Source organism: Anarhichas minor, unplaced genomic scaffold, assembly GCF_050575085.1.
Source record: "Anarhichas minor isolate MPS153535 unplaced genomic scaffold, ASM5057508v1 ptg000086l, whole genome shotgun sequence".
NCBI lineage: Eukaryota > Metazoa > Chordata > Actinopteri > Perciformes > Anarhichadidae > Anarhichas > Anarhichas minor.
The window spans coordinates 8,746-21,780 of record NW_027466532.1 but is presented as its reverse complement, the minus strand read 5'-3'; the positions used below and the strand labels follow the sequence as shown (position 1 = coordinate 21,780).

At 42.1% G+C, this 13,035-nt stretch overlaps 1 protein-coding gene across 1 annotated transcript; it reads left to right on the top strand.

Annotated features, from left to right (window-relative positions):
* Positions 1-143: 143 nt before the first annotated feature.
* Positions 144-12,813, top strand: tbc1d25 (TBC1 domain family, member 25). The gene is made up of 7 exons (XM_076081728.1): positions 144-314; positions 1,519-1,628; positions 1,712-1,866; positions 6,214-6,341; positions 6,440-6,628; positions 7,055-7,330; positions 8,822-12,813. Exons 1-7 carry the CDS (start codon positions 270-272, stop codon positions 10,475-10,477), a joined length of 2,559 nt encoding a protein of 852 aa, XP_075937843.1. The 5' UTR covers positions 144-269; the 3' UTR covers positions 10,478-12,813.
* The last annotated feature ends 222 nt before the right edge of the window (positions 12,814-13,035 follow it).

Genomic DNA, 13,035 nt, shown 5'->3' with positions numbered 1-13,035 from the left:
AGGTCTGAATACTTCTTCCACCACTGGTCCTCTGCATGGATGTGTAAAGAGAGTTCGTGGTGAGGTGAGGACATGATAAAGATATGTCCAGTAGATGGCGGTAATGCAGTTGTAAACCGTCTGTCAAATCAAAGCAGAAGAAGATCACGAAATACAAGCAGCTCGGCTAGTGCTACCCGCTGCCCCCATCATGTTATTGACCACCGTGTCGGTGTAGAAGGAACACAAAAGTCACGACAACCACCCTGTTGCGAAACGGAGTCTTTAAAATGGCAGGCGAGGAGGAGAGGGGGGTGGTTCGTGTCAAAGTCAAGGTAGGATGAAAACGGTCTGGGTAACAAATAGTCTGACAACGTCCGCTAGTTAGCTAGCAGCCCCGTTATCGTGTTTATTGAATAGTCTGTTCAGTATTTGCTAGCTGTCGTTCAAACACACGTTCTAGTGCTAAACGTCGAGATAGAGACAGCCGTCACATCGGCTGTAGAGCAGTGTGTTTGGAGAGAGCCAGTCTACCTGCGTATGAATACATGTTGTTCATCGCCAGCATTTGTTGTCGCTGAATGCTGTTTATGACCGAATCATTATCTCTGTTTATCACTTTATTTGTGCCGTAATTTGACCGTAACTGCTAGTCTTAACTGACACTGACAATTTTCTATAAAAAGCACGACTAAAACACAGTATGAAGATCCAACCTAAAGCTAAGCCCACAGCAGAGAATCCTTACAGAATGGGGCTGACGTCACCTGCCTGCTCAGCAAACGCGTGCGTGTATGCACGCAACAGCAATACGTGACGTCACATGTTACCTGAACAAGAAGCATTCTGTGGCCTCTATTTCAGTAAACTCTTACTTGTTATGTCATTGCTTTACTGCATGATGCAAATTGAGATGAAATACGATGAGGATTTTCATTGGTTTTGTCAGAATTGTATTGTGATTATATTAACATAATTTTTTCATCTACACATTTCTGTGGTCTAAATTAACAATTAAAGGCAACCAACAAAATGAGTTCTGTTAGTTCTTGTCTTACACATATGTTATTATTATAGTGTGTGTGTGTGTGTGTGTGTGTGTGTGTGATTAGATCAGAGTCTGATCAGCAGCCTCTGCTATCAGTGTATTACTGTCTTTGTGATTGGATCAATGTTGTCATGTACTGTTAAGCAGTTTGACTTGTCTAGACTAGAGAGGTGCTATATAAATGCCAAGTCCATATATATTTGCCATATATTGATATCTGAGCATATCTTTTTATTATCATAATAATGTTTATTTTAACCACATCACCCAGCATTACTATAAACGGCCAGCATGTATTGATTTTGTAGTGCATTTGACATATACTTAAAATCTCAGCATGCGGATTAAAATGGCTCAATTCCGTTGGACACTGTTGTCCAGTGCAGTACATCAACTCTTGTCTACTAACCGCCAAGATAGTATATTTTGTTGCCACCTCCCAAAATGTTTTCCCACAGTATCATGATTTTTTGGGATATTCTGCTTCTCAGAAATGTGATGGGGTGCTTCCTGTGGAGTTCCGCTCCTTTGCTGTTGATCCTCAGATAACATCACTGGAGGTCCTGCAGCACATTCTCATCAGAGCCTTTGATTTGAACGGGTAAGAATTATCACATTAGTTAAACTGTTGCAAAGACACATTATGTGTGTCAGCATTTTCTTCTTCTTTGTCTTTCAAATTAGGAAGCGGAATTTTGGGATCAACTACTTGTCTCGAGATCGGAGTGGTGCTGAAACGTTTCTGTCTCTGCTGTCCGACTGGGATTTGGATGTTGCATTTGTCAGTGCTGCCAAACCATATCTGCAGCTCAAGATGGACATAAAACCTTCAGAAGACAGTAAGAACACCAGTGTATCCTTGAAGCAAACTTAAAGGGGAAAACTTTAATACATACAACCAAATAAATAAATAAAAAGACATACTTTAGTTTGACTCCATCATAGGCTTTCTCTGCTTCTAAGGATATAACTTCTGTATTTTCAGATGGATATTTGGAGAGAATGACAATAAACCTTTACATTTATTGAAAGATAGGTTCACAATTTTTCAAGTCTGTAGTCGGTGTCCATATGAACATTGAAACAGGTTTTGTTCGCTGTAATAATTCCTCATGTTCATACTTGCCATTAAACAGTTCCCTATTAATGCATTTAATGTAAGTGATGAGTGACAAAATCCACACAAAAATCCATTCCAAAGTTTATCTGAAGGTAATATTATACTATGTTCACATTTCGAGCAACAAAAGCAACAAAACGGCCAAATGTGACTAGTTACATTGACTCCCAAAGTCCCCGCTGAAGTGTTGCTCAAGCACTTGTTGACATAGTTATGTCCTTATATAGAGAGCTGCAGGAATGAGTCCTAAAACCTGGAAATGAGTCAGCATTTTTGCACTTCAGGTTTCCTCGTCTCGAAGTTAATGTGTTCATTGAATGTGTTTTTGTCTGACATAAGGTCTGTGGTTAACACAAGCTGAAGAGGTTTTAACGATATAAAATACATCAGTAAATATCCCTCGGGTGGATTTAGAAGCTTTTACATATCTTTAAAAAGGCGGTGTGCCTAAATGAGTCGACTAAACATCAGCACACAGAATAGTTTGCCTTCCTTGTTGTGTTTAGTTGCTCTCACGTTAGCTTTTTACTTCTAGAAATTGCATTTTACGCTTCAAAAATAATCTTTCATTTGTGAAGATTATCTTGTTGAACAATGTAAGTATCATTAGCATTTGTTTGCCAGAGAGTATATTTTCTGTAATAATCCAAAATTCAATGGAAAAATCCCACTGGCTGTTTGCAGAGGGAACTAGTGCGAAGCTAACTTCCATCTAACAGCATTTTATTTCGATAGAGTGGAACAGGGTGAAATATATGATTGGTTGAAGCTTCACCGTGTCATTAGATCGCTGAAAAAAGTTGGGACCAGCTCACGTTTGATTCGTAGCGCGTCACTCTTCTCACACAGCGATAGTGTCAGCCATCGGTTTGTAGCAACATGTCAGCAGCTTCCATTGAAGTGACTGTAGACTCAAGGGCGTAGGTTTGGTCTCAGCATTGGTAGGGACACTGCCAGCCTGCTATATGAACAAAAGTGCAATAACATTTGGTTTGCAAACACTTAAAACACATGAGGTTCTTTTTAACAGCAGTATTCCCTTTACACAGTAGCAGTTATATCTCTTCACTATCTGTGCTCAGTGTGTGACTGTATGTGAAACTTTCCACTGCTGTGCAACAGGAATAAAATGTTTCAGCACGTTTCATCTAAATGTGTGTCTTGTGTCTTCATGACAGTCAGAGCATGTGAATGCAGCTCTACTGTTCATCAATATAATGCTGTAACTCCGAGGTGATGATGGTTACCCAGCGATCAAAGAATAAAGACACTTTATGCACAATTTAGGTGTATTTTCCCTTTAACTCACGAGATGCAGGTAGCATGTTTTATACTTAATGTGAATATAATTCATACTTTGTTGGCATCTTATTCTGAAAACCGGATGTTCGTCTGAAGAAACCGGATGTTGTCTCACGTTAATCTTTCCGCTAACTTTCAAAGTCCTTCGCTCGCTCCCGATCTGTGCCGTTTGAATGCGTTTACCGTGAATTTCAGCATATACAGATGCTGGTCATATAATTAGAATATCATCAAAAAGTTGATTTATTTCACTAATTCCATTCAAAAAGTGAAACTTGTCTATTATATTCATTCATTACACACAGACTGATATATTTCAAATGTTTATTTCTTTTAATTTTGATGATTATAACTGACAACTAAGGAAAATCCCAAATTCAGTATCTCAGAAAATTAGAATATTACTTAAGACCAATACAAAGAAAGGATTTTTAGAAATCTTGGCCAACTGAAAAGTATGAGCATGTACAGCACTCAATACTTAGTTGGGGCTCCTTTTGCCTGAATTACTGCAGCAATGCGGCGTGGCATGGAGTCGATCAGTCTGTGGCACTGCTCAGGTGTTATGAGAGCCCAGGTTGCTCTGATAGTGGCCTTCAGCTCTTCTGCATTGTTGGGTCTGGCATTTCGCATCATCCTCTTCACAATACCCCATAGATTTTCTATGGGGTTAAGGTCAGGAGAGTTTGCTGGCCAATTAAGAACAGGGATACCATGGTCCTTAAACCAGGTACTGGTTGCTTTGGCACTGTGTGCAGGTGCCAAGTCCTGTTGGAAAATGAAATCTGCATCTCCATAAAGTTGGTCAGCAGCAGGAAGCATGAAGTGCTCTAAAACTTCCTGGTATACGGCTGCGTTGACCTTGGACCTCAGAAAACACAGTGGACCAACACCAGCAGATGACATGGCACCCCAAACCATCACTGACTGTGGAAACTTTACACTGGACCTCAAGCAACGTGGATTGTGTGTCTCTCCTCTCTTCCTCCAGACTCTGGGACCCTGATTTCCAAAGGAAATGCAACATTTACTTTCATCAGAGAACATAACTTTGGACCACTCAGCAGCAGTCCAGTCCTTTTTGTCTTTAGCCCAGGCGAGACGCTTCTGACGCTGTCTGTTGTTCAAGAGTGGCTTGACACAAGGAATGCGACAGCTGAAACCCATGTCTTGCATACGTCTGTGCGTAGTGGTTCTTGAAGCACTGACTCCAGCTGCAGTCCACTCTTTCTGAATCTCCCCCACATTTTTGAATCGGTTTTGTTTCACAATCCTCTCCAGGGTGCAGTTATCCCTATTGCTTGTACACTTTTTTCTACCACATCTTTTCCTTCCCTTCGCCTCTCTATTAATGTGCTTGGACACAGAGCTCTGTGAACAGCCAGCCTCTTTTGCAATGACCTTTTGTGTCTTGCCCTCCTTGTGCAAGGTGTCAATGGTCGTCTTTTGGACAACTGTCAAGTCAGCAGTCTTCCCCATGATTGTGTAGCCTACAGAACTAGACTGAGAGACCATTTAAAGGCCTTTGCAGGTGTTTTGAGTTCATTAGCTGATTAGAGTGTGGCACCAGGTATCTTCAATATTGAACCTTTTCACAATATTCTAATTTTCTGAGATACTGAATTTGGGATTTTCCTTAGTTGTCAGTTATAATCATCAAAATTAAAAGAAATAAACATTTGAAATATATCAGTCTGTGTGTAATGAATGAATATAATAGACAAGTTTCACTTTTTGAATGGAATTAGTGAAATGAATCAACTTTTTGATGATATTCTAATTATATGACCAGCACCTGTAGGTGCACTAACATGTAAGTGTCTGCTGAGTTGACCACGGAGATCTGAGTGTCTGCTGACTTTACCGCAGCGATGTCCAGTAGTCTCCATTCCTCCACCGCTGCCAGTGAGCAACGGACTTTCAAAATAAAATAAAAACACGCTATAAAATAATTGTCGACATTAATTAATTAATGCGTTGACGCGATAATAACACGTTAACTTGCCCAGCACTAATAATAATACTAATGAGTTTGCAAATATATTGAGCAAAATTATTTTTTCTAACAGGCAATTAAAATTAACAAAATATTGGTGGGGACAATTTTGGTCGTGACTAGTCCCTATGGACCCTATGCAAACCTACGCCCTTGTGTAGACTGAACACAGCAGCAGGCTTCAGCACCCTGAGTTAATCAGTCTGTGTTGCTGTACAGGAACTACAGACCAGGCAAACACACAGGGGCATTTCATACTAAAAATGGTGGAACTTTGGAAGATAGCTACTTGATTCTAATAACTGAGACTGCTGACGCATCATATAATACGGAGATACACTTTGGAGTACATTTTTCCACAGAACAATACCATGGATTTTGTCCTCTGTTATGTAAAGTTGTCTTGAGAAATATTGAACCTATCCTCTAAGTTAGAAGTGTAAGATGGTAAATGGTACATGGACTGTACTTGTATATCTATTTTCTAGTCTTTCTTACTTAAAGCGCTTTCACACTACTTGTCATCACCCATTCACACACTGATGCAGGGGCTAGGTACCACCTGCCTATCAGACTATGCACATTCAGCCTACGGGAGCAATTTTTGGGGTTAAGTGTCTTGCTCAAGGACACATCGACATGCGACTAGCGGAGCAGATCCTCTGATTGAAGGACGACCCTGTTCTCTACTTAGCCACAGTCGCCCTTCGAGGTGGAGGTAAGCCTGAAATAGATTAATTAAGTCTGGTGTTTTTTCTTCAACTGCAGGTCCTGTTATGGAGGACTGGGACATCATAAGCCCCAAAGATGTGATTGGCTCTGAGCAGCTTCTCGCAGAGAGGACTAGGTCTTTGGCAAATGCAGCTCTTCCCTTCACCCAGTCTCTACTTTCCCAGGTTCCTTCACCTTCTCCAACCTTCCTTACACAGTCTGTTTTACCTTCCATCCTCTGTTTGTCAGGGTCTTAGCTTACTGGCTTGTTTCCCTTATTCAGGTGGGCCGCACCCTGTCCAAAGTCCAGCAAGCCTTCAGCTGGTCTTATGGGGAAGAGATCAAGCCTTTCAAGCCCCCTCTGAGCGATGCAGAGTTTCACAATTACCTCAACGGACAGGGCCAGTTGACACGCCCTGAGGAGCTCAGACTGCGCATCTACCATGGTGGTGTGGAGTCTTCACTGCGTAAGGTAGAGTACCTGTGTTTTATTAGCCTACAAAGTACCTCTTCCATGTTCTGCAGAGTTCCAAATATACAGGGTTAGCTGTTAAATTTTGTTGATTTAGATTCTGCTTCTCAATTCTGGTTCTTACTGAATCCTAGTTGTGATTCCTGGCATAGAACTTCAGTAAGAAGAGAACCAAAATGTGCTGTAAGCAGAAAGCCCCTTCATTTCCAGTAGACTTCGCCTCCTATAACATTGTTGCCCTTTATACACGAAAGAAAGAGAAGTGCCCTATTCTCCCCCTGTGTTCATGCACACACAAAATGTGCCAATTGAACTTGTATTTAAAAATCATACATTGACATATAACATGATATAATTTCTATTTTATGAGTGTTGTTATTCAGTTGAGGATTGGATTAACTGCTGCATTGTCTGCTGTTGTGGTAGGTTGTTTGGCGGTACCTCCTGAACGTCTACCCTGACGGACTGAGTGGACAGGAAAGAATGGACTACATGAAGAGGAAGACGAGGGAGTATGACCAGCTGAAGAGAGAGTGGACAGCCCGGGTCAGCCACGAGGACCTTGAATTTATCCGTGGCAATGTTCTTAAAGACGTCCTGAGGACAGACCGGGCTCATCCATACTATGCAGGGTCAGAAGACAGTCCACATTTGACTGCCCTCACAGACCTGCTCACCACTTTTGCCATCACACATCCACAGGTGTGTAGAGATGTTTTATAGCTTGTTGTAAAAATCTGAATCTGCTTATTAAATCGTCCATATGTATCCTTAATGTAGAGGTTTTCAAAGAGACGCCTCACCAGTCACCAGGGGGGAGCAGGACTGTTTGGATACAGGGGTTCTAAAAACATACGCATAGGATTCAGTGTGACTTACATTTTCTCTGGATATAGGATGTTCATCGCAAATAAACTTCCATAAATCAGATTAGAAATCATAGAAAAAAAGAGGCTCTTTATAAAGTAATCCAGTGAGAGTTGCCTATACATCCATGGGTACACTGCAAACAGAAACTACTAACACCTGATTCAAGGTGCCAATTTGCAGAAATTTAAACAAACAAACACCGAATGTAGGCTAAAATGATGGTGCTGAAGTTGTAGGCAATTAAGTCACTTACTGAATCTATGGCAACACTATGCTTCCTGTTTACATCCCACAAAGCATTATGAGTGCTGTAGTTCATTCATATACGGATATTTACTATATATTGAAATCCTGTAAACATACCTAGAAAAAAAGGCAGCTGATCCATATAGTCTGGTTCTGGCCTCCCTCCAGCTGACCACAGGAACCTCTATGCATTATGGGAGACCTATACTTCTAGTGGCAGTTACATTTATGCTGCATTTCCATTTCATATTACGTTCTCATTTGGTTTTCCATTGGCAAAAGTTCAAACACTGCAGACCACTAATTGGTCAAAGAGAATCTGCACCAGCACATCACGGGACATCCTGCACAAACCCGCCATTTTACGTGGCCAAGCTACTGACCGAGGGCGTTCCTCTGTTTGGTTGTCCATTAAAGGATCCTACGAGAGAACACACTGTGTTTGTGTCACGTTGAAGGTGATGTCATGGTAGTTTCACACGGCGTCGCTATGACGATCAGCTTAGAATAACTGGTACCAAAGGCAGTGGAGTCGAGCAGAGCCATACCATGCAGTGGAAATTCTGCAAAAGAAAGTTTATAAATAATCATAAGAATACAAGTGCGTATGAAATATGATTATTTGATATTATCATAAGAAAACACACCCACAAATATGAATACAGATTGTCATTAACAGCAGGGGTGCAGTACTAGAGAAACAAGACAAAAGCGTGGCGGAGATGAATGCATCATTTGTGCTGAAAGACATGATTACCTTGTTTCCCAAATACAAACGGAATCATTGGTATTCAGGAGCAATAGTTTATCTGTCTATCCATTATTACATGTTTGACAGTTGAGTTGTACCTGCATGTTACCTACTGAGTCATACTAGGGGTTTGTTGTGTAGTGTTGGTTTTAAATGTATGTAAAGCAGAAGAAGAGATTGATAAATCACATACTTTGCATAGAAATGAGCGTATGCGTGATAGATGTTGATACCTTTCGACTAAAAAACTTCTGTTAATTTATTATTTAGTTATTTTCTTTGTAAACTGTAGCCTAATGTAACTGTGTGGATGTGTTGTTTTTCAGATATCATACTGTCAAGGCATGAGTGATATTGCCTCCCCTATACTTGCGGTAATGGACAATGAAGCACATGCCTTCATTTGCTTCTGTGGCATCATGAAACGCCTGGAGGGGAACTTCCGGCCAGATGGGCAGCTCATGTCTGTTAAGTTCCAGCATCTAAAGCTGCTCCTGCAGTACTCGGATCCCGAATTCTACTCCTACCTGGTGTCCCGAGGAGCTGACGACCTCTTCTTCTGTTACCGCTGGCTGCTCCTGGAGCTCAAGCGGGAGTTTGCGTTTGACGATGCTTTGAGGATGCTCGAGGTAACTTGGAGCTCTCTGCCCCCGGATCCTCCTGAAACCGAAGTGGAGCTTCAGGGACCACCAGTGGAAACCGATGAAACCACATCCCACGGAGACAATCACAAGACAGTTGAGAATTGCCTCGGAGATGATAAGGAACAAAAAGAGAAGCAGCGTAGACGACATATGCTGAGGCCTTCAAGAGAAGAACAAGATATGAGCAACAATGCTGTCATAGAAGGAAAAGACAGAAGAAATGTAGGCGCTGGAAAGGGGAGCGAGAGAGGTGAAGATGCTAATCCTCAAGTGAGCATGGAACAGGTTGCTATACAGGCGCCTCCTTTTGAGAGGAAAACCAGTTTCGGGGAGTTTAAATACTATACTGCCCGAAACGAAGACAGTTTTCATATGGAGGATGCTGAGCAGCCACAGGGTTTGATGTCTTCAAAGTTCGTAACAAGCATTCCACAGCGCCAGTCCACCGTTGATAGTGAGGAGGACACAGGAGAGAGAACACCTCTCATAAAAAACTATGACAGTGGTTTCTCTCCATTGTCATCGCCTCCTCTCTTTTCTAGTGGCCTACCAATCTGGAAAACTGGCCCCTCTGTGTCCCCCACATCTCCAGCTTCATCCTCCAGCTGGCCAGGTGCCTCTCCAGACTCTCCTCCAAAATCCACATCCCTGTCCACAACCAATGGAAGTGAGGCCTTACCAAGAACTGTCCAAAAAGTATTGACCTCTTCTGCCCAAATGCTCAGCAGTGCAGGGATTAACTCCCCCACGACCCCCACTGTAAAAACGTCTCCAACCCACAATCGATCCCTGCTCTCTTCACCCATTTTGTCCTTTGGAAGAGGCCCTTCGTTGTCTGGCAGCAGGTCGTCCCCCAGCACCACAGCTAACACTCCCAGTTCTTTAAAGGCTGAGACCACCGGCATCAAACCGTGTTCCCTGCCGCCTCCTCAAGAGTTTGGCAAAGGCAATCCCTTCATGCTGTTCCTGTGCCTGTCCATCCTGCTGGAGCACCGAGACCACATCATCAAGAACAGCTTGGATTACAATGAGCTGGCCATGCACTTTGATCGCCTTGTGCGGCGCCACAACCTGAGCAGGGTGCTGCAGAGGGCCAAGGCATTATTTGCAGACTACTTGCAGAGTGAAGTGTGGGACTCAGAAGAAGGGGACGAGGTTAGCTCGGACTCCCCGACAACCGCTACCGCTGGTCAACACTCCCCGTCTTCAACCATCTCTGCCAGGCCCATGTACAGCCCCTTAGCATCGCCTCAGCCTTCGTCTCTGAACTCAACCTATAACCTGGCCACCACCATACCCTCCCCAACAGCTCACGTTTTCCTTTCTCCCACTTCCTGATTCCATCATACATCATTGGCTTCCCATCCTCAGTGAACTCCTCATTAACTGTGGCCCATTGGAGGTGCAGACCTGTTATAGACCACCCTCCACATTGAATTGGGCTGTTAATGATCTTCTCATTCTGTGTATGCTTGAATACGTATGTATATTCCTTATGTCTGTAATCCTAGTTACGTTTCATTTTTCTTAGCCATTTTGTTGTCTGTCCTTGAAGAGGGGTTGAGAGAGCTTTATTTCTCATCATATCTTGCTGATGCATGAAATGTTAGACCCTGTGACGCTGGTGTCTGACAGTCAGACAGTTTGGCTGATTAACCAGAACCGACAAATGTTTTCCCGCTTGGTGCATTTAACCTTTGTTGTCCTTTTTATGAACCTCGTTTACAAGCTCCTGTTCTGTCCAATAAGCCACACACGTGTCTTAACTAAAGCTCTTAAGTTATGTTGGTTATAAACATAACGGAAAGGATTTATTGTCAGTCTGTCAAACGGTAAACTGATGACAAAACTTGGAAACAAGACAAGGCCAGCACACGTACTGTACTTCCCTAACCTTCGTGAGGCAGCCTGTCGCCATGAACCTTAAAGGCTGAATCAACACCACATTCACATAGTGAAACCAACGTAGAGAGTGCTGAGGTCACAAACGGGGCGAATATAAGTGATGTCAAAAGGGTGTTTTGTCTTTGACAGCGATATAAAACCTCTGCTGTTTGAACAGTTCAACCCTCAGAGAGAAGTAGAGCTGTTTTACTGTCTAAAACCTTCACAGGAAAGAGGGCTGAGACCTCTGGTAGAGTGAGGGACTATATTGACATGATGCTCACTTACAAACACCAAATATTTAGAGGGGAAATCTACTGATGTTACACAGGAAGTCCTACTCACCCTGTGAAAACAGCTTTGTCAAGTCAGAGGCAAAGCAAATCTTAGGAGCGGTGTTCAAAGACACGATTTGACACAAATTTGCCTTGAGCTACATGAATTGACACAAGGCCAATGCTTCAACTTATCCCAGCGCTTGTGAATCTACTTCATAGGCAAACGGAGGAAAGAGAAAAAAGAGAGTGCGGGAAATAACTGAAAGCTGGCTGTCCTGGGGTCAGAGGTTCAGTCCCCCAGACGGGGTCTATGCGTCCGTCACTAGCTTACAGCTAACGTTTGTATGTTTGTCAGTAAATTGGCTGTTTGGGGCGAATAAACACAGACCGTATAAACGGCCCAGCACTCAAACTCACGTGAAGGATACAAGGCAAAGAAGGTGCTTCATTTTCTATCTAAACACACATTGAGGAAATAACCCTGATGATGCGGGGGTCATGAGAGTTCTCTATTTGGGCATAGAGACGACACGTATGAGAGACAGCCCTCATTACAAGCTGGGGTTGCACAGTTTACCATGCAGGGAGGGTTGCATTATGGGAAATGGTGGATTCAGTGTTTTTTTTTTTGGAGCTTAACCTAGTTACTGCTGTCTGCTTCTGCTGCTTCCATTTTAACGGTTCTTTTAAAATATGTCTTTTACATGTCCCTCAATTTTATCTAAGTGCAATACTAGATCACAAATTCAACATACATTGCCCAAAGTTGTTTGGGAACCGTGTTTTCTTTTACTCTACTGAATCTGGACTTGGTGGCATAATCCCAGAGATATGGATTGAAACAGAACAATGTTGTCGAGGCTCATATATTCCACCACTACTACATTCATACTGTTTATGCTGTAGATGAGCCCAAATGAATCAATGTGTCCTCTTTAACCTGTCATCGTGTTGCTATGAGCTTGATATTCTTGTAATTTCTGCTATCACCAAAACCAAACTTTCTAAAGGTTTAATGTCGTACGATTACTGCTTCAGAAAAAAAAAAGTGATTCCATGATTTTTATTTTTTCCCCTAAGTGCACCATCGGTGAGGTAGAGAGGACAGAGGTCTTAAGCTAAACTCACATCAGAGATTTTGGTTTAGTGCAATGAGTATGTATCGGTAATATGTTCACATGGGTGTTTTAATTTAGGCAAAATAATTCTTCTACAGCCACAGGTGTTATTTTATTGTTTTGTTTTTGCTTTTTGCTTTTCTAACTTTGAATGTTACTCAGCCAATCACAACTGAGAACTGCCAACACCTGTTTTGTGAAGTCCGACCCCCGAGGAGCAGATGAGACTATTCATGAAGTAATGAACCTAACCATGTCACACTAAGGATGTGTGGATGCAGTACTGTAGAGACACTTTGGTGGTGTTCTCCATTGTACAGATACCATTCTGGTAATACACTGTATGTGCTGGACTCATACATTCAAACAGTAGTAAAGTAAGTACTGTACAGTATTTAATGCTTTGTTGGGTCATTATTCAGAGATTTATAATTTTAGCACTTTAGTTATTTCTGTTTCCTAAAGACTGTCTTTTTTTCTGTGTTATGATTTCAAATGTTTCTCTTAATGAGGCTACTTTAATGCACAATTGCAGGTATCACTTACTGGCAGTCTTTATACTAGCTTTGCATGGTTGCTGATGAGAAGGGAGTACTGTTTAATATCTTTATCATTT

Coding starts and splice junctions, on each gene's coding strand:
- tbc1d25 (XM_076081728.1), top strand. CDS start 270: ATGGCAGGCGAGGAGGAGAGGGGGGTGGTTCGTGTCAAAGTCAAG. Junction 1,867..6,213: donor CATAAAACCTTCAGAAGACA/GTAAGAACACCA, acceptor CTTCAACTGCAG/GTCCTGTTATGGAGGACTGG. Junction 6,342..6,439: donor CCCAGTCTCTACTTTCCCAG/GTTCCTTCACCT, acceptor TCCCTTATTCAG/GTGGGCCGCACCCTGTCCAA.